Source organism: Oncorhynchus masou, chromosome 3, assembly GCF_036934945.1.
Source record: "Oncorhynchus masou masou isolate Uvic2021 chromosome 3, UVic_Omas_1.1, whole genome shotgun sequence".
NCBI lineage: Eukaryota > Metazoa > Chordata > Actinopteri > Salmoniformes > Salmonidae > Oncorhynchus > Oncorhynchus masou.
This window is the reverse complement of record NC_088214.1, coordinates 3,063,733-3,085,546: the sequence shown is the minus strand read 5'-3', so window position 1 is coordinate 3,085,546 and position 21,814 is coordinate 3,063,733. Positions and strand designations below refer to the sequence as shown.

Here is a 21,814-nt window from a genome sequence, read left to right as displayed (position 1 = left end):
TGGTCAAAAGTAGTGCACTACATAGGGACTAGGGTGCCGTTGCTCGCTGTATTGAATGGTTATTTGTGTTTGCTACGCTATGCTGTGCTAGCATCAAATTAAGAGGCAGGGAGGGAATGGCTCTACTAATGACTGCTCACTTGGATGAGTTCAAATCCAGGAGCAACAGACTCTACCATTTACACAACTCCCCTTGGGGTTTTATACTGTTTCATTCTGAGTGTGGCGGCAGGTAGCCTCGTGGTTAGAGCGTTGGGCCAGTAACTGAAAGGTTGCTAGATTGAATCCCCGAGCTGACAAGGTAAAAATCTGTAATTCTGCCCCTGAACAGGCAGTTAACCCACTGTTCCTAGGCTGTCATTGAAAATAAGAATGTGGTCTTAACTGACTTACCAAGTTAAATAAAGGTAAAATAAAAAACAAAATAATCAATAAGCAATGGACCATTTACACAGACTCCCCTTGGTGTTTACATCCAGTAGTAATGGACTCTACCATTTACACAGACTCCCGTTGGTGTTTAATACTGTTTACATCCAGTAGTAATGGACTCGACCATTTACACAGACTCCCCTTGGTGTTTAATACTGTTTACATCCAGTAGTAATGGACTCTACCATTTACACAGACTCCCGTTGGTGTTTACATCCAGTAGTAATGGACTCAAACAGACTCCCCTTGGTGTTTAATACTGTTTACATCCAGTAGTAATGGACTCTACCATTTACACAGACTCCCCTTGGTGTTTATATCCAGTAGTAATGGACTCTACCATTTACACAGACTCCCCTTGGTGTTTAATACTGTTTACATCCAGTAGTAATGGACTCTACCATTTACACAGACTCCCCGTGGTGTTTAATACTGGTTACATCCAGTAGTAATGGACTCTACCATTTACACAGACTCCCCTTGGTGTTTACATCCAGTAGTAATGGACTCTACCATTCACACAGACTCCCCTTGGTGTTTAATACTGTTTACATCCAGTAGTAATGGACTCTACCATTCACACAGACTCCCCTTGGTGTTTAATACTGTTTACATCCAGTAGTAATGGACTCTACCATTTACACAGACTCCCCTTGGTGTTTAATACTGTTTACATCCAGTAGTAACGGACTCTACCATGCACACTGACTACCCTTGGGATTTTATACAGTTTACATCCAGTAGTCATGGACTCTACCATTCACACAGACTCCCCTTGGTGTTTAATACAGTTTACATCCAGTAGTAATGGACTCAAACAGACTACCCTTATCACGTCTGTGGCGCTCTAGCAACATGATCCTGGACTGTCTATCTGACTCCTTGGTTAAACATGATCCTGGACTGTCTATCTGGCTCCTTGGTTAAACATGATCCTGGACTGTCTATCTGGCTCCTTGGTTAAACATGATCCTGGACTGTCTATCTGGCTCCTTGGTTAAACATGATCCTGGACTGTCTATCTGGCTCCTTGGTTAAACATGATCCTGTACTGTCTATCTGGCTCCTTGGTTAAACATGATCCTGGACTGTCTATCTGGCTCCTTGGTTAAACATGACCCTGGACTGTCTATCTGGCTCCTTGGTTAAACATGATCCTGGACTGTCTATCTGGCTCCTTGGTTAAACATGATCCTGTACTGTCTATCTGGCTCCTTGGTTAAACATGATCCTGGACTGTCTATCTGGCTCCTTGGTTAAACATGACTCTGGACACTATCTATCTGGCTCCTTGGTTAAACATGATCCTGGACTGTCTATCTGGCTCCTTGGTTAAACATGACCCTGGACTGTCTATCTGACTCCTTGGTTAAACATGATCCTGGACTGTCTATATGGCTCCTTGGTTAAACATGATCCTGGACTGTCTATCTGGCTCAATGGTTAAACATGATCCTGGACTGTCTATCTGGCTCCTTGGTTAAACATGATCCTGGACTGTCTATCTGGCTCCTTGGTTAAACATGATCCTGTACTGTCTATCTGGCTCCTTGGTTAAACATGATACTGGACTGTCTATCTGGCTCCTTGGTTAAACATGACCCTGGACTGTCTATCTGGCTCCTTGGTTAAACATGATCCTGGACTGTCTATCTGGCTCCTTGGTTAAACATGATCCTGTACTGTCTATCTGGCTCCTTGGTTAAACATGATCCTGGACTGTCTGTCTATCTGGTTCCTTGGTTAAACAAGATCCTGGACTGTCCATCTGGCTCCTTGGTTAAACATGATCCTGGACTGTCTATCTGGCTCCTTGGTTAAACATGATCCTGGGCTGTCTTTCTGGCTCCTTGGTTAAACATGATCCTGGACTGTCTATCTGGCTCCTTGGTTAAACATGATCCTGTACTGTATATCTGGCTCCTTGGTTAAACATGATCCTGGACTGTCTATCTGGCTCCTTGGTTAAACATGACCCTGGACTGTCTATCTGGCTCCTTGGTTAAACATGATCCTGGACTGTCTATCTGGCTCCTTAGTTAAACATGACCCTGGACTCTATCTATCTGGCTCCTTGGTTAAACATGATCCTGTACTGTCTATCTGGCTCCTTGGTTAAACATGATCCTGGACTGTCTGTCTATCTGGTTCCTTGGTTAAACAAGATCCTGGACTGTCTATCTGGCTCCTTGGTTAAACATGATCCTGGACTGTCTATCTATCTGGCTCCTTGGTTAAACATGATCCTGGACTGTCTATCTGGCTCCTTGGTTAAACATGATCCTGGTCTGTCTATCTATCTGGCTCCTTGGTTAAACATGATCCTGGACTGTCTATCTGGCTCCTTGGTTAAACATGACTCTGGACACTATCTATCTGGCTCCTTGGTTAAACATGATCCTGGACTGTCTATTTGGCTCCTTGGTTAAACATGATCCTGGACTGTCTATCTGGCTCCTTGGTTAAACATGACTCTGGACTGTCTATATGGCTCCTTGGTTAAACATGATCCGGGTCTGTCTATCTGGCTCCTTGGTTAAGCATGACTCTGGACTCTATCTATCTGGCTCCTTGGTTAAACATGATCCTGGACTGTCTATATGGCTCCTTGGTTAAACATGATTCTGGACTCTATCTATCTGCCTCCTTGGTTAAACATGATCCTGGACTGTCTATCTGGCTCCTTGGTTAAACATGACTCTGGACTGTCTATCTGGCTCCTTGGTTAAAGAAGATCCTGGACTGTCTATCTGATTCCTTGGTTAAACATGATCCTGGACTCTATCTATCTGGCTCCTTGGTTAAACATGATCCTGGATTGTCTATCTATCTGGCTCCTTGGTTAAACATGATCCTGGACTGTCTATCTGGCTCCTTGGTTAAACATGATCCTGGACTGTCTATCTGGCTCCTTGGTTAAACATAATCCCGGACTGTCTACCTGACTCCTTGGTTAAACATTATTCTGGACTGTCTACCTGGCTCCTTGGTTAAACATGATCCTGGACTGTCTATCTGGCTCCTTGGTTAAACATGATCCTGGACTGTCTATCTGGCTCCTTGGTTAAACATGATCCTGGACTGTCTATCTGGCTCCTTGGTTAAACATGATCCTGGACTGTCTTTCTGGCTCCTTGGTTAAACATGATCCTGGACTGTCTATCTGGCTCCTTGGTTAAACATGACTCTGGACACTATCTATCTGGCTCCTTGGTTAAACATGATCCTGGAATGTCTATCTGGCTCCTTGGTTAAACATGACCCTGGACTGTCTATCTGGCTCCTTGGTAAAACATGATCCTGGACTGTCTATCTGGCTCCTTGGTTAAACATGACTCTGGACTGTCTATCTGGCTCCTTGGTTAAACATGATCCTGGACTGTCTATCTATCTGGCTCCTTGGTTAAACATGATCCTGGTCTGTCTATCTATCTGGCTCCTTGGTTAAACATGATCCCGGACTGTCTATCTGACTCCTTGGTTAAACATGACTCTGGACTGTCTATATGGCTCCTTGGTTAAACATGATCCTGGACTGTCTATCTGGCTCCTTGTTTAAACATGATCCTGGACTGTCTATCTGGCTCCTTGGTTAAACATGATCCTGGACTGTCTATCTGGCTCCTTGGTTAAACATGACTCTGGACTCTGTCTATCTGGCTCCTTGGTTAAACATGATCCTGGACTGTCTATCTGGCTCCTTGTTTAAACATGATCCTGGACTGTCTATCTGGCTCCTTGGTTAAACATGATCCTGGACTGTCTATCTGGCTCCTTGGTTAAACATGACTCTGGACTCTGTCTATCTGGCTCCTTGGTTAAACATGATCCTGGACTGTCTATCTGGCTCCTTGGTTAAACATGATCCTAGACTATCTATCTGGCTCCTTGGTTAAGCATGATCCTGGACTGTCTATCTGGCTGCTTGGTTAAACATGATCCTGGACTGTCTTTCTGGCTCCTTGGTTAAACATGATCCTGGACTGTCTATCTGGCTCCTTGGTTAAACATGACTCTGGACACTATCTATCTGGCTCCTTGGTTAAACATGATCCTGGACTGTCTATCTGGCTCCTTGGTTAAACATGATCCTGGACTGTCTATCTGACTCCTTGGTTAAACATGATCCTGGACTGTCTATCTGGCTCCTTGGTTAAACATGATCCTGGACTGTCTATCTGGCTCCTTGGTTAAACATGACCCTGGACTGTCTATCTGGCTCCTTGGTTAAACATGATCCTGGACTGTCTATCTGGCTCCTTGGTTAAACATGATCCTGGACTGTCTATCTGGCTCCTTGGTTAAACATGATCCTGGACTGTCTATCTGGCACCTTGGTTAAACATGATCCTGGACTGTCTATCTGGCTCCTTGGTTAAACATGATCCTGGACTGTCTATCTGGCTCCTTGGCTGAACATGGCTTTGCATATGAACCATATTCCTCAGTTTAATAAAGTAACGTTGTGCTCTTTGACGAGACATTGTCATTACTTCAATCTTTCTTTGTATTGCTCTTTTAATTATCTGGTGTCATAATGCCCCAGAAGGAATCCGGTGTCATAATGCCCCAGAAGGAATCCGGTGTCATAATGCCCCAGAAGGAATCCGGTGTCATAATGCCCCAGAAGGAATCCGGTGTCATAATGCCCCAGTAGGAATCCGGTGTCATAATGCCCCAGAAGGAATCCGGTGTCATAATGCCCCAGAAGGAATCCGGTGTCATAATGCCCCAGAAGGAATCCGGTGTCATAATGCCCAGAAGGAATCCAGTGAGCATGTTTTAATGTTTAATAGTTATTCATGCTTTGCAAAATAACCCCCTTTTTTAATACATCTCAACCATTAATACATCTCAACCGCTCCATATTACCGTCATGTTTTCCATAATAACATCGAACTGACTTTATAATTCATCTTATTGATACTTATTCATACTTGAGCCAATAAGGAAGCAGCCAGGGGGTTGATGTCCAGGAGTAGCGGGGAGACAGCATAACATACAGTACAGACATGTATGGGGGCTGGGTTACAACCCAAATGGCACCTTATTCCTATCATAGTGCACTACTGTTAACCAGGTTCCATAGGGCTCTATATAGGGACTGTTGGCCAGGTTCCATAGGGCTCTATATAGGGACTGTTGACCAGCTTCCATAGGGCTCTATATAGGGACTATTGACCAGGTTCCATTGGGCTCTATATAGGGACTGTTGACCAGGTTCCATAGGGCTCTATATAGGGACTGTTCATCAGGTTTCATAGGGCTCTCTATACAGGGACTGTTGACCAGGTTCCATAGGGCTCTATATAGGGACTGTTAGCCAGGTTCCATAGGGCTCTATATAGGGACTGTTAATCAGGTTCCATAGGGCTCTATATAGGGACTGTTGACCAGGTTCCATAGGGCTCTATATAGGGACTGTTAATCAGGTTCCATAGGGCTCTATATAGGGACTGTTGACCAGGTTCCATAGGGCTCTATATAGGGACTGTTAATCAGGTTCCATAGGGCTCTATATAGGGACTGTTGACCAGGTTCCATAGGGCTCTATATAGGGACTGTTAACCAGGTTCCATAGGTCTCTATATAGGGACTGTTGACCAGGTTCCATAGGGCTCTATATAGGGACTGTTGACCAGGTTCCATAGGGCTCTATATAGGGACTGTTAATCAGGTTCCATAGGGCTCTATATAGGGACTGTTAATCAGGTTCCATAGGGCTCTATATAGGGACTGTTAATCAGGTTCCATAGGGCTCTATATAGGGACTGTTGACCAGGTTCCATAGGGCTCTATATAGGGACTGTTAATCAGGTTCCATAGGGCTCTATATAGGGACTTTTAATCAGGTTCCATAGGGCTCTATATAGGGACTGTTAATCAGGTTCCATAGGGCTCTATATAGGGACTGTTAATCAGGTTCCATAGGGCTCTATATAGGGACTGTTAATCAGGTTCCATAGGGCTCTATATAGGGACTGTTAATCAGGTTCCATAGGGCTCTATATAGGGACTGTTAATCAGGTTCCATAGGGCTCTATATAGGGACTGTTGACCAGGTTCCATAGGGCTCTATATAGGGACTGTTAATCAGGTTCCATAGGGCTCTATATAGGGACTGTTGACCAGGTTCCATAGGGCTCTATATAGGGACTGTTAATCAGGTTCCATAGGACTCTATATAGGGACTGTTAGCCAGGTTCCATAGGACTCTATATAGGGACTGTTGACCAGGTTCCATAGGGCTCTATATAGGGACTGTTAACCAGGTTCCATAGGGCTCTATATAGGGACTGTTAATCAGGTTCCATAGGGCTCTATATAGGGACTGTTGACCAGGTTCCATAGGGCTCTATATAGGGACTATTGACCAGGTTCCATAGGGCTCTATACAGGGACTGTTAATCAGGTTCCATAGGGCTCTATATAGGGACTGTTAATCAGGTTCCATAGGGCTCTATATAGGGACTGTTGACCAGGTTCCATAGGGCTCTATATAGGGACTGTTAATCAGGTTCCATAGGTCTCTATATAGGGACTATTGACCAGGTTCCATAGGGCTCTATATAGGGACTGTTAGCCAGGTTCCATAGGGCTCTATATAGGGCCTGTTAATCAGGTTCCATAGGGCTCTATATAGGGACTGTTAGCCAGGTTCCATAGGGCTCTATATAGGGACTGTTAATCAGGTTCCATAGGGCTCTATATAGGGACTGTTAATCAGGTTCCATAGGGCTCTATATAGGGACTGTTAATCAGGTTCCATAGGGCTCACAACTGGTGCGACCTGGAAAAACTATCTTCAAAGCCCTTATGAGACAAGGGCTTAAGCCAAGTAAAGCAAGCCATATGGATCTGGTCAACAGTAGTGCACTAGATAGGGAATAGGGTGCCGTTTCGGTCTTACCCCTGGATACAGACAGATACAGGTCAGAGGTCACAGGAGTGTCCCATCCTGTCTTCCTTACCTGGAAATCTGTGACCAGGTCGCGTCCCAGGGTGCTGATGGGCGAATCCCGGGACATGGAGGTGACCCCTGACAGGAAGCTGCTCGACTCTGTAAGGTTGGGCATGGGCGACAGGTCATCCCCACTATCCCGGTCCCCTCCTCTCTCCCTTAGCCCGTCTCCCAGGTGATCCACCTTCTCCATGAAGATATGGAGCTCTGTCCTGAAGGCCTTCATTCGGGTGTTGATAGTGTCCAGGACCTGGGAGTCTTGTAGGGACTCGTGGAGTGTGGTGGTGTTCCCCCTGTCCTCTGCGCTTCCCTCCCCCTGTGTCCTCTGAACCCCTCTATGCAGAGACTGTCCCCTCCTGTTACTATAATCTTTCCCTCGTAGATCAGACTGTCCGTGTCGGTAATGAGGCGGTCTACGGTCTTCCCAAGACGCTCTGCTTCTCGTTTGACGTTCATGAACGTCTCACGGTCTTCCCGTCTGAGGTTGGCTAGTTCTGTGGCGCTGAGTCCGCTGATCTCGTCTGAGGGCTTGTGACTTCCGAAACCAGAGGTCGTGGTGGTCTTCTCAAACAGGTCCTCCGAGTCGCTCTCGCCGCCGACAGGCCCCTCCCTCTTGGGGTGTAGAAGGAGGAGCCTCCCAGTGTCTTCCTCCTCTGCGGCGTCTCGGCGGCCGGTGTCGCTATCTGCATCGCTGTCCCGTGGGGAGCCGGTGCGGAGGCCCAGGTGTTGGGCCAGGTCACAGCGCTGAACGGTGGACATCAGGACTCTGTTCTCATACTGCAGCTTCATCACCTGGATGGGTAAGGAGACAAGACCACAATATGTTAACTTCAGAGAGAAGACACCATTATGTTAGCTTCAGAGAGAAGACACCGTTATGTTAGCTTCAGAGAGAAGACACCATTATGTTAGCTTCAGAGAGAAGACAACGTTATGTTAACTTCAGAGAAGACACCATTATGTTAGCTTCAGAGAGAAGACAACGTTATGTTAACTTCAGAGAAGACAACATTATGTTAATGTTAGAGAGAAGACACCGTTATGTTAGCTTCATAGACAAGTCAACATTATGTTAGCTTCAGAGAGAAGACAACATTATGTTAATGTTAGAGAGAAGACACCATTATGTTAACTTCAGAGAGAAGACACCATTATGTTAACTTCAGAGAGAAGTCAACATTATGTTAGCTTCAGAGAGAAGACAACATTATGTTAATATTAGAGAGAAGACACCATTATGTTAACTTCATAGACAAGTCAACATTATGTTAGCTTCAGAGAGAAGACAACATTATGTTAATGTTAGAGAGAAGACACCATTATGTTAACTTCAGAGAGAAGACACCATTATGTTAACTTCAGAGAGAAGTCAACATTATGTTAGCTTCAGAGAGAAGACAACATTATGTTAATGTTAGAGAGGACACCATTATGTTAACTTCAGAGAGAAGACACCATTATGTTAACTTCAGAGAGAAGACAACGTTATGTTAATGTTAGAGAGAAGACAACATTATGTTAATGTTAGAGAGAAGACACCATTATGTTAACTTCAGAGAGAAGACAACATTATGTTAGCTTCAGAGAGAAGACAACATTATGTTAGCTTCAGAGAGAAGACACCATTATGTTAGCTTCGGAGAGAAGACACCATTATGTTAGCTTCAGAGAGAAGACACCATTATGTTAGCTTCAGAGAGAAGAGACCATTATGTTAGCTTCAGAGAGAAGACACCATTATGTTAGCTTCAGAGAGAAGACACCATTATGTTAGCTTCAGAGAGAAGACACCATTATGTTAGCTTCTGAGAGAAGACACCATTATGTTAACTTCAGGAACATCTTAAGGCAAAACGTCTTTACAAAGATAACAACAAGATACAATGCACAGAGCATTATTGTTATTCGAGTGAGTCATACACATAGCATTATGGGTACTGTAGTACATCATACACAGAGCATTATGGGTACTGTAGTACATCATACACAGAGTATTGTGGGTACTGTAGTACATCATACACAGAGCATTGTGGGAACTGTAGTACATCATACACAGAGCATTGTGGGTACTGTAGTACATCATACACAGAGTATTGTGGGTACTGTAGTACATCATACGCAGAGTATTGTGGGTACTGTAGTACATCATACACAGAGTATTGTGGGTACTGTAGTACATCATACACAGAGCATTGTGGGTACTGTAGTACATCATACACAAAGCATTGTGGGTACTGTAGTACATCATACACAGAGTATTGTGGGTAATGTAGTACATCATACACAGAGCATTATGGGTACTGTAGTACATCATACACAGAGCATTGTGGGTACTGTAGTACATCATACACCAAGCATTATGGGTACTGTAGTACATCACACACATAGCATTGTGGGTACTGTAGTACATCATACAACACACCTTCCCGCTGAGCTCGTTGATCTGCATCCTGGCTGCCTTCAGCTCCTCCATCATCACAACACCGCTCCCGTTACCCCCGCCGCCACCGTTACCATTACCAGTCTTCATCAGCATCACTCCGACATCGACCTCCTCGTCTCTCGGGCCGAACTTGAAGCGGTTCAGTTCGGAGGTCAGCTGTTTGTTGTGGTCCTCGATCTCCGAGATGGACCGCCGTAGAAGTTCTGCCTCTTCCTCTACAAACTGTAGGTGGCGCCGCAGCTCCCCGGCTGACTCCAGAGCGTCTCCGCCGTACGGGGAGGAGGGCATGCTGCTGAAGGGCTCCCGGCCGAAACAGTCCCTCTCGTACTGGCAGCGGATGTCCTCGTTCTCAGCCCTCAGGCCTCGGTTCTCCACCTGATAACAATGATCACAATGTCATGTTTTATTTAGGAAAATATTTTCTTTCCTATACGAAGATAAAAATTATGACAAAGTTTGTTTTCAAAATGCTATTTACTATGTAGTTCATTGCTTTACACCCCACTGGGCCCTGGTCAAAAGTAGTGCATTGGGCCCTGGTCTATAGTAGTGGATAGGGCCCTGGTCTATAGTAGTGGATAGGGCCCTGGTCTATAGTGGTGGATAGGGCCCTGGTCTATAGTAGTGGATAGGGCCCTGGTCTACAGTAGTGGATTGGGCCCTGGTCTATAGTAGTGCATAGGGCCCTGGTCTATAGTAGTGCATTGGGCCCTGGTCTATAGTAGTGCATTGGGCCCTGGTCTATAGTAGTGCATTGGGCCCTGGTCTATAGTAGTGGATTGGGCCCTGGTCTATAGTAGTGGATAGGGCCCTGGCCTATAGTAGTGCATTGGGCCCTGGTCTATAGTAGTGCATAGGGCCCTGGTCTATAGTAGTGGATTGGGCCCTGGTCTATAGTAGTGCATAGGGCCCTGGTCTATAGTAGTGGACAGGGCCCTGGTCTATAGTGGTGGATAGGGCCCTGGTCTATAGTAGTGGATAGGGCCCTGGTCTATAGTAGTGCATAGGGCCCTGGTCTATAGTAGTGCATTGGGCCCTGGTCTATAGTAGTGCATTGGGCCCTGGTCTATAGTAGTGGATTGGGCCCTGGTCTATAGTAGTGGATTGGGCCCTGGTCTATAGTAGTGGATTGGGCCCTGGTCTATAGTAGTGCATTGGGCCAAGGCCTATAGTAGTGGATTGGGCCCTGGTCTATAGTATGGGATAGGGCCCTGGTCTATAGTAGTGCATAGGGCCCTGGTCTATAGTAGTGCATATGGCCCTGGTCTATAGTAGTGGATAGGGCCCTGGCCTATAGTAGTGCATTGGGCCCTGGTCTATAGTAGTGCATAGGGCCCTGGTCTATAGTAGTGGATTGGGCCCTGGTCTATAGTAGTGGATAAGGCCCTGGTCTATAGTAGTGGATAGGGCCCTGGTCTATAGTAGTGGATTGGGCCCTGGTCTATAGTAGTGGATAGGGCCCTGGCCTATAGTAGTGCATTGGGCCCTGGTCTATTGTAGTGCATAGGGCCCTGGTCAAAAGTAGTGCATTGGGCCCTGGTCTATAGTAGTGGATAGGGCCCTGGTCTATAGTAGTGGATAGGGCCCTGGTCTATAGTGGTGGATAGGGCCCTGGTCTATAGTAGTGCATTGGGCCAAGGTCTATAGTGGTGGATTGGGCCCTGGTCTATAGTAGTGGATAGGGCCCTGGCCTATAGTAGTGCATTGGGCCCTGGTCTATAGTAGTGCATAGGGCCCTGGTCTATAGTAGTGGATTGGGCCCTGGTCTATAGTAGTGCATAGGGCCCTGGTCTATAGTAGTGGACAGGGCCCTGGTCTATAGTGGTGGATAGGGCCCTGGTCTATAGTAGTGGATAGGGCCCTGGTCTATAGTAGTGCATAGGGCCCTGGTCTATAGTAGTGCATTGGGCCCTGGTCTATAGTAGTGCATTGGGCCCTGGTCTATAGTAGTGGATTGGGCCCTGGTCTATAGTAGTGGATTGGGCCCTGGTCTATAGTAGTGGATTGGGCCCTGGTCTATAGTAGTGCATTGGGCCAAGGCCTATAGTAGTGGATTGGGCCCTGGTCTATAGTATGGGATAGGGCCCTGGTCTATAGTAGTGCATAGGGCCCTGGTCTATAGTAGTGCATATGGCCCTGGTCTATAGTAGTGGATAGGGCCCTGGCCTATAGTAGTGCATTGGGCCCTGGTCTATAGTAGTGCATAGGGCCCTGGTCTATAGTAGTGGATTGGGCCCTGGTCTATAGTAGTGGATAAGGCCCTGGTCTATAGTAGTGGATAGGGCCCTGGTCTATAGTAGTGGATAGGGCCCTGGTCTATAGTAGTGGATAGGTCCCTGGTCTATAGTACTGGATTGGGCCCTGGTCTATAGTAGTGGATTGGGCCCTGGTCTATAGTAGTGCATTGTGCCCTGGTCTATAGTAGTGGATTGGGCCCTGGTCTATAGTAGTGGATTGGGCCCTGGTCTATAGTAGTGGATTGGGCCCTGGTCTATAGTAGTGCATTGGGCCCTGGTCTATAGTAGTGGATTGGGCCCTGGTCTATAGTATGGGATAGGGCCCTGGTCTATAGTAGTGCATAGGGCCCTGGTCTATAGTAGTGCATAGGGCCCTGGTCTATAGTAGTGGATAGGGCCCTGGCCTATAGTAGTGCATTGGGCCCTGGTCTATAGTAGTGCATAGGGCCCTGGTCTATGGTACTGGATAGGGCCTTGGTCTATGGTAGTGCATTGGGCCCTGGTCTATAGTAGTGGATAGGGCCCTGGTATATAGTAGTGCATAGGGCCCTGGTCTATGGTAGTGCATTGGGCCCTGGTCTATAGTAGTGGATAGGGCCCTGGTCTATAGTAGTGCACAGGGCCCTGGTCTATGGTAGTGGATAGGGCCCTGGTCTATGGTAGTGGATAGGGCCCTGGTCTATGGTAGTGCATAGGGCCCTGGTCTATGGTAGTGGATAGGGCCCTGTCTATGGTAGTTGATAGGGCCCTGGTCTATAGTAGTGCATAGGGCCGTGGTCTATAGTAGTGGATAGGGCCCTGGTCTATAGTAGTGGATAGGGCCCTGGTCTATAGTAGTACATAGGGCCCTGATAGTGCATAGGGCCCTGGTCTATAGTAGTGCATAGGGCCCTGGTCTATAGTAGTGGATAGGGCCCTGGTCTATAGTAGTGCATAGGGCCCTGGTCTATAATAGTGCATTGGGCCCTGGTCTATAGTAGTGGATAGGGCCCTGGTAGTGCATTGGACCCTGGTCTATAGTAGTGCATAGGGCCCTGGTAGTGCATAGGGCCCTGGTTTATATTAGTGCATTGGGCCCTGGTCTATAGTAGTGCATAGGGCCCTGGTAGTGCATAGGGCCCTGGTCTATAGTAGTGCATAGGGCCCTGGTAGTGCATAGGGCCCTGGTCTATAATAGTGCATAGGGCCCTGGTCTATAGTAGTGCATAGGGCCCTGGTAGTGCATAGGGCCCTGGTCTATAGTAGTGCATAGGGCCCTGGTCTATAATAGTGCATTGGGCCCTGGTCTAAAGTAGTGGATAGGGCCCTGGTAGTACATAGGGCCCTGGTCTATAGTAGTGGATAGGGCCCTGGTCTATTGTAGTGGATAGGGCCCTGGTCTATAGTAGTGCATAGGACCCTGGCCTATAGTAGTGCATTGGGCCCTGGTCTATAGTAGTGCATAGGGCCCTGGTCTATGGTACTGGATAGGGCCCTGGTCTATGGTAGTGCATTGGGCCCTGGTCTATAGTAGTGGATAGGGCCCTGGTATATAGTAGTGCATAGGGCCCTGGTCTATGGTAGTGCATTGGGCCCTGGTCTATAGTAGTGGATAGGGCCCTGGTCTATAGTAGTGCACAGGGCCCTGGTCTATGGTAGTGGATAGGGCCCTGTCTATGGTAGTTGATAGGGCCCTGGTCTATAGTAGTGGATAGGGCCCTGGTCTATAGTAGTGCATAGGGCCCTGGTCTATAGTAGTGCATAGGGCCGTGGTCTATAGTAGTGGATAGGGCCCTGGTCTATAGTAGTGCATAGGGCCCTGGTCTATGGTAGTGCATTGGGCCCTGGTCTATAGTAGTGGATAGGGCCCTGGTCTATAGTAGTGCACAGGGCCCTGGTCTATGGTAGTGGATAGGGCCCTGGTCTATGGTAGTGGATAGGGCCCTGGTCTATGGTAGTGCATAGGGCCCTGGTCTATGGTAGTGGATAGGGCCCTGTCTATGGTAGTTGATAGGGCCCTGGTCTATAGTAGTGGATAGGGCCCTGTTCTATAGTAGTGCATAGGGCCGTGGTCTATAGTAGTGGATAGGGCCCTGGTCTATAGTAGTGGATAGGGCCCTGGTCTATAGTAGTACATAGGGCCCTGATAGTGCATAGGGCCCTGGTCTATAGTAGTGCATTGGGCCCTGGTCTATAGTAGTGGATAGGGCCCTGGTCTATAGTAGTGCATAGGGCCCTGGTCTATAATAGTGCATTAGGCCCTGGTCTATAGTAGTGGATAGGGCCCTGGTAGTGCATTGGACCCTGGTCTATAGTAGTGCATATGGCCCTGGTAGTGCATAGGGCCCTGGTTTATATTAGTGCATTGGGCCCTGGTCTATAGTAGTGCATAGGGCCCTGGTAGTGCATAGGGCCCTGGTCTATAGTAGTGCATAGGGCCCTGGTAGTGCATAGGGCCCTGGTCTATAGTAGTGCATAGGGCCCTGGTAGTGCATAGGGCCCTGGTCTATAGTAGTGCATAGAGCCCTGGTCTATAATAGTGCATTGAGCCCTGGTCTAAAGTAGTGGATAGGGCCCTGGTAGTACATAGGGCCCTGGTCTATAGTAGTGGATAGGGCCCTGGTCTATAGTAGTGGATAGGGCCCTGGTCTATAGTAGTGCATAGGACCCTGGTCTATAGTAGTGGATAGGGCCCTGGTCTATAGTGGTGGATAGGGCCCTGGTCTATAGTAGTGGATAGGGCCCTGGTCTACAGTAGTAGATTGGGCCCTGGTCTATAGTAGTGCATAGGGCCCTGGTCTATAGTAGTGCATTGGGCCCTGGTCTATAGTAGTGGATTGGGCCCTGGTCTATAGTAGTGGATTGGGCCCTGGTCTATAGTAGTGGATTGGGCCCTGGTCTATAGTAGTGCATTGGGCCCTGGTCTATAGTAGTGGATTGGGCCCTGGTCTATAGTATGGGATAGGGCCCTGGTCTATAGTAGTGCATAGGGCCCTGGTCTATAGTAGTGCATAGGGCCCTGGTCTATAGTAGTGGATAGGGCCCTGGCCTATAGTAGTGCATAGGGCCCTGGTCTATAGTAGTGCATAGGGCCCTGGTCTATAGTAGTGGATAGGGCCCTGGCCTATAGTAGTGCATTGGGCCCTGGTCTATAGATGTGCATAGGGCCCTGGTCTATGGTAGTGCATAGGGCCCTGGCCTATAGTAGTGCATTGGGCCCTGGTCTATAGTAGTGCATAGGGCCCTGGTCTATGGTAGTGCATAGGGCCCTGGCCTATAGTAGTGCATTGGGCCCTGGTCTATAGTAGAGCATAGGGACCTGGTCTATGGTAGTGGATAGGGCCCTGGTCTATGGTAGTGCATTGGGCCCTGGTCTATAGTAGTGGATAGGGCCCTGGTCTATAGTAGTGCATAGGGCCCTGGTCTATGGTAGTGCATTGGGCCCTGGTCTATAGTAGTGGATAGGGCCCTGGTCTATAGTAGTGCACAGGGCCCTGGTCTATGGTAGTGGATAGGGCCCTGGTCTATAGTAGTGCATAGGGCCCTGGTCTATGGTAGTGGATAGGGCCCTGTCTATGGTAGTTGATAGGGCCCTGGTCTATAGTAGTGGATAGGGCCCTGGTCTATAGTAGTGCATAGGGCCCTGGTCTATAGTAGTGCATAGGGCCCTGGTCTATAGTAGTGGATAGGGCCCCGGTCTATAGTAGTGGATAGGGCCCTGGTCTATAGTAGTGGATAGGGCCCTGGTCTATAGTAGTGCATTGGGCCCTGGTCTATAGTAGTGGATAGCGCCCTGGTCTATAGTGGTGGATAGGGCCCTGGTCTATTGTAGTGGATAGGGCCCTGGTCTATAGTATGGGATAGGGCCCTGGTCTATAGTAGTGCATAGGGCCCTGGCCTATAGTAGTGCATTGGGCCCTGGTCTATAGAAGTGCATAGGGCCCTGGTCTATGGTAGTGCATAGGGCCCTGGCCTATAGTAGTGCATTGGGCCCTGGTCTATAGTAGTGCATAGGGCCCTGGTCTATGGTAGTGCATAGGGCCCTGGCCTATAGTAGTGCATTGGGCCCTGGTCTATAGTAGTGCATAGGGCCCTGGTCTATGGTAGTGGATAGGGCCCTGGTCTATGGTAGTGCATTGGGCCCTGGTCTATAGTAGTGGATAGGGCCCTGGTCTATAGTAGTGCATAGGGCCCTGGTCTATGGTAGTGCATTGGGCCCTGGTCTATAGTAGTGGATAGGGCCCTGGTCTATAGTAGTGCACAGGGCCCTGGTCTCTGGTAGTGCATAGGGCCCTGGTCTATAGTAGTGGATAGGGCCCTGGTAGTGCATTGGACCCTGGTCTATAGTAGTGCATATGGCCCTGGTAGTGCATAGGGCCCTGGTTTATATTAGTGCATTGGGCCCTGGTCTATAGTAGTGCATAGGGCCCTGGTAGTGCATAGGGCCCTGGTCTATAGTAGTGCATAGGGCCCTGGTAGTGCATAGGGCCCTGGTCTATAATAGTGCATTGGGCCCTGGTCTATAGTAGTGCATAGGGCCCTGGTCTATAATAGTGCATTGGGCCCTGGTCTAAAGTAGTGGATAGGGCCCTGGTAGTACATAGGGCCCTGGTCTATAGTAGTGGATAGGGCCCTGGTAGTACATAGTGCCCTGGTCTATAGTAGTGGATAGGGCCCTGGTCTATAGTAGTGGATAGGGCCCTGGTCTATAGTAGTGGATAGGGCCCTGGTCTATAGTAGTGCATAGGACCCTGGTCTACAGTAGTGGATAGGGCCCTGGTCTATAGTAGTGCATAGGGCCCTGGTCTATAGTAGTGCATAGGGCTCTGGTCTATAGTAGTGCATAGGGCCCTGGTCTATAGTAGTTCATAGGGCCCTGGTCTATAGTAGTACATAGGGCCCTGGTCTATAATAGTGCACAGGGCCCTGGTGTATAGTAGTGGATAGGGCCCTGGTAGTGCACAGGGCCCTGGTCTATAGTAGTGGATAGGGCCCTGGTCTATAGTAGTGGATAGGGCCCTGGTCTATAGTAGTGGATAGGGCCCTGGTAGTGCACAGGGCCCTGGTCTATAGTAGTGGATAGGGCCCTGGTAGTGCACAGGGCCCTGGTCTATAGTAGTGGATAGGGCCCTGGTCTATAGTAGTGGATAGGGCCCTGGTAGTGCACAGGGCCCTGGTCTATAGTAGTGGATAGGGCCCTGGTAGTGCACAGGGCCCTGGTCTATAGTAGTGGATAGGGCCCTGGTCTATAGTAGTGGACAGGGCCCTGGTCTATAGTAGTGCATAGGGCCCTGGTCTATAGTAGTGGATAGGGCCCTGGTCTATAGTAGTGGATAGGGCCCTGGTAGTGCACAGGGCCCTGGTCTATAGTAGTGGATAGGGCCCTGGTCTATAGTAGTGGACAGGGCCCTGGTCTATAGTAGTGGAAAAGGGGGACATTTGGGGGACATAGCCAAAGGTAAAATAGTCATGGCACCTACCTCTAGTTCAACGATCTTCCTCCCCAGAATATTAGCCTCTTCCTCCACCAGTTTGAGTCGGAGCCGTAGCTCAGCCTCCCTGGTGCTGTGGGGCCCACCACCTGCAAGCTCTGCCAGGGGTAGAGGGCTGTCCACGTCGCCGTAGACTGACTTATACTTCTGTATCTCCTGCTCAAGCTCTTCCTTCTCCCTCCCCAGCTTGGCCATCTTCTTTCGCATGAGGGTGGATTCTTCCTTAGAGAATTGCAGCTGGCACCTGAGATCTGCACTGTCGTCCTGATTCAGAAACTTCTTGTCCTTAAACGTTTCCCTGCTCCCTCTCCGCCGTAGAGCGGTCTGTGAGGAGGAAGGAGAAATCACAAACATTATAGAGGACATACTGTACACTGATGGATAAGATAACTAGGACAAGGTGGGGACAAATGATCTACACAGTTTTAATCCTCAAATCTTTTGTCCCTTTTTTTGACAGAATACATGGACATAATATCAAGGGCCCGGAGGTTTTCCTGCTCAGGTCTTGTCAATCAAATTCAATCAAATGTATTTATAAAGCCCTTCGTACATCAGCTGATATATCAAAGTGCTGTACAGAAACCAGCCTAAAACCCCAAACAGCAATGCAGGTGTAGAAGCACGGTGACTAGGAAAAACTCCCTAGAAAGGCCAAAACCTAGGAAGAAACCTGGAGAGGAACCAGGCTATGAGGGGTGGCCAGTCCTCTTCTGGCTGTGCCAGGTAGAGAGGAACCAGGCTATGAGGGGTGGCCAGTCCTCTTCTGGCTGTGCCAGGTAGAGAGGAACCAGGCTATGAGGGGTGGCCAGTCCTCTTTTGGCTGTGCCAGGTAGAGAGGAACCAGGCTATGAGGGGTGGGCCAGTCCTCTTTTGGCTGTGACAGATAGAGAGGAACCAGGCTATGAGGGGTGGCCAGTCCTCTTCTGGCTGTGCCAGGTAGAGAGGAACCAGGCTATGAGGGGTGGGCCAGTCCTCTTTTGGCTGTGCCAGGTAGAGAGGAACCAGGCTATGAGGGGTGGGCCAGTCCTCTTTTGGCTGTGACAGATAGAGAGGAACCAGCCTATGAGGGGTGGCCAGTCAGACGGCAGGGAGACAGAGACAGACAGACAGACACATGTTTCCCTCTCTGTCCTGTGTTTACTCCCATGTTATGGTGCTGTAACCAAGTGGGTTGCCCAACATAAACTGAGACCAGGAAGTGAGTGAGTCAAGGTCTGTCTCCGGCGGGTGTAACGAGGTCACAACCCCCTCAGTCTTTCCATCTGGCCGGCCATCTACGATTCATATACACTACTAGCTAACCCCGACTAGGCTATTTAACTACATATAGTGGTGTAGAGAGGAGACTGGGGATTTGGTTTGAAGTTTCATGTACTTCCCTAAGGGAGATTGTAAATGTCATGTGGGTTTGGCGTTATAACTCGCCTGTCGCTCCCACACAGTGGCCTCATATGAATCTGTATAAATGTCATAACATGTATCATAGCCGGCAACATTGGATTACATTCATAGGAAATGTATGATTCACCTCGAAATGGTAAAACTTGGACTCAGATATTTATTTTAGCAATATTCTACAGTATATACCTACATAACTCAGATCTGAAGCGTCATTTAGTCCACAAAAAGGCTACAGAAAAGGCATTCTGTGACCCAGAAAACAAAACTGTAAAGTTTCAATATCATTAAGTAGATAATGTGACGATACATGAACACTGTATGATTCAAAACGTGGAAAATGTGCACCTTTTAATTTAATATTATAAAATCAAAAAGGTACGATTTTGAAAATCATAACACATTTTAAGTAATTACCCCCCTGGCAACATTCTAAGGTTGCCATGTTACATCTCGGTTACTAAGGTTACACACATTGCATGTCCATGCAGAAAGCAAGGCATATTACCGGACTGGAGGAATCCGGAAATAATACGAGAGAATGCCTGTTAACATGCTAAATAAATGTTTCTTAGATGCCAGAACAGTGTGTAATTGAGCTTTTATTTCTTTATTAATCTAGGATAATTTCCTGCATGTAAATGACCAAAGCGCCCTCTAGTGGTCTCATGGGTGGAATGTGATTTATACGTTTCTGTAACGATAATGCGAGTACGAACTTCGAACCCAGGCGCAGAGAAACACAGCAAGTAGAGGTAAGGGTAAGTCCAAATCGTTTACTTATGAGTCTTAACACGGCAACAGCACAAGAGAACACTAGTAAAACAGGAGACCTAAGCGAAGATACAGGCCAACAGAGGAATCTAAATAACAAGGCAACCAGGTGAACAGAGAAGGTAAGTAAACACAGGTGAATCCAATAAGGTATAATCAGGGTGACCTGGGAAGTAGAAAACAGGGTAAGGGGGCCCAGCGGTAACCAAGGAAACAACAATCAAATAAAACAGATAACTGTGTCAGTTTCATCATTTCATAAATTAATAAACACATTTTTTCTTTTTACACCAAAAATCTGGTGTTTCTATGTCAAACAGATTTGTTATATTACTGTCTTCTGTGATGTATATGAAGTGTAATATTGGGACGCAAACTCAACATTTAATACGTTTCTCCATACCTGACATGGTACAGGTGTCTTTTTATGCACACAACCATGTGTGTGAGGTGTAACCTTTTGTTTCAAAGTAGATTTGTTACTTTAAAACTACCAACAACAAAAAAAACGTCCTGTGTGACACTGATTTAGCACCCCTGCAGTAAAAGGTGAACCACTGTGTTAGCTAGCAAATGTTAAGCTGCCTATAGTTTGGCTCGTAGGCAAAAGCAATGGCAGCCCCTTGTAGGTCAAATACAGCTGCCAAAACGTCTTATAATAACTGAGAAAACTACATGGGGGTTCCGGGGGTTCATTTCGGGGTTCATTTCGGGGGTTCATTTCGGGGGTTCATTTCGGTAAGTTTCGGGGGTTCATTTCGGGGGTTCATTTCGGGGGTTCATTTCGGGGTAAGTTTCGGGGTTCATTTCGGGGTTCATTTCGGTAAGTTTCGGGGGTTCATTTCGGGGGTTCATTTCGGGGGTTCATTCGGGTAAGTTCCGGGGGTTCATTTCGGGGGTTCATTTCGGTAAGTTTCGGGGTTCATTTTGGGGGTTCATTTCGGGGTTCATTTCGGGGGTTCATTTGGGTAAGTTTCGGGGGTTCATTTTGGGGGTTCATTTCGGGGTTCATTTCGGGGGTTCATTCGGGTAAGTTTCGGGGGTTCATTTCGGGGGTTCATTCGGGTAAGTTTCGGGGGTTCATTTCGGGGGTTCCGGGGGTTCATCCAGATCAACAAAAATATAACATTTAATGACAGATTTGTTTTATATTAAACCAGACTATTTTTGAGGAAGTGTTACTACTGGCTATGTTGTAGCTACGGTGTCTCGAGAGGGACAAACGTTTTTCAAGCAAAGGTCTTTTAAGGTATGCGAGCATAGATGTTTACTTTCGCCTCGTCGAGTTCTGCTAGAAGCAAACAGAACCTAGTCTGGCCCTAGTAGAGGAGAATTGGTGTGTGTGTGTTCGCGCAATTGCACGTACTGTAGTAACTGAGAGGGAAAAGCCAGAGCAGGGCTTGAACCAGCAACCTTGCGCTTAAAGGGTGAGTGTGCAACCATCTGTGCCATTAAAGCTTGGACATCTTGACAGAAGCAATAGTACACTCACATACAGTGAGGAGGCTAAATGTGTAGTGTTGTAAAAATAGCCTACATACACAGAACAAGCCCATACCAGCCTGCTTCCTCTTCAGTGACTAGAATAGAACCCAAACCAGCCTGCTTCCTCTCCAATGACTAGAATAGAACCCAAACCAGCCTGCTTCCTCTCCAATGACTAGAATAGAACCCAAACCCGCCTGCTTTCTCTCCAGTGATTAGAATAGAACCCAAACCAGCCTGCTTCCTCTCCAAGGACTAGAATAGAACCCAAACCAGCCTACTTCCTCTCCAATGACTAGAATAGAACCCAAACCAGCCTACTTCCTCTCCAATGACTAGAATAGAACCCAAACCAGCCTGCTTCCTCTACAATGACTATAATAGAACCCAAAACAGCCTGCTTCCTCTCCAATGACTAGAATAGAACCCAAACAAGTCTGCTTCCTCTCCAATGACTAGAATAGAACCCAAACCCGCCTGCTTTCTCTCCAGTGATTAGAATAGAACCCAAACCAGCCTGCTTCCTCTCCAAGGACTAGAATAGAACCCAAACCAGCCTACTTCCTCTCCAATGACTAGAATAGAACCCAAACCAGCCTACTTCCTCTCC

At 47.6% G+C, this 21,814-nt stretch overlaps 1 protein-coding gene across 1 annotated transcript in view; it reads right to left on the bottom strand.

Moving 5' to 3' along the window:
- The window catches only part of LOC135518618 (microtubule cross-linking factor 1-like), a 190,725-nt gene that overhangs the window by 51,739 nt on the left and 117,172 nt on the right, over positions 1-21,814 (bottom strand). The window contains 4 exon segments of the mRNA XM_064943778.1: positions 7,404-7,711; positions 7,714-8,185; positions 9,816-10,211; positions 17,533-17,868. Coding sequence (XP_064799850.1) covers positions 7,404-7,711; positions 7,714-8,185; positions 9,816-10,211; positions 17,533-17,868 — 1,512 coding nt within the window.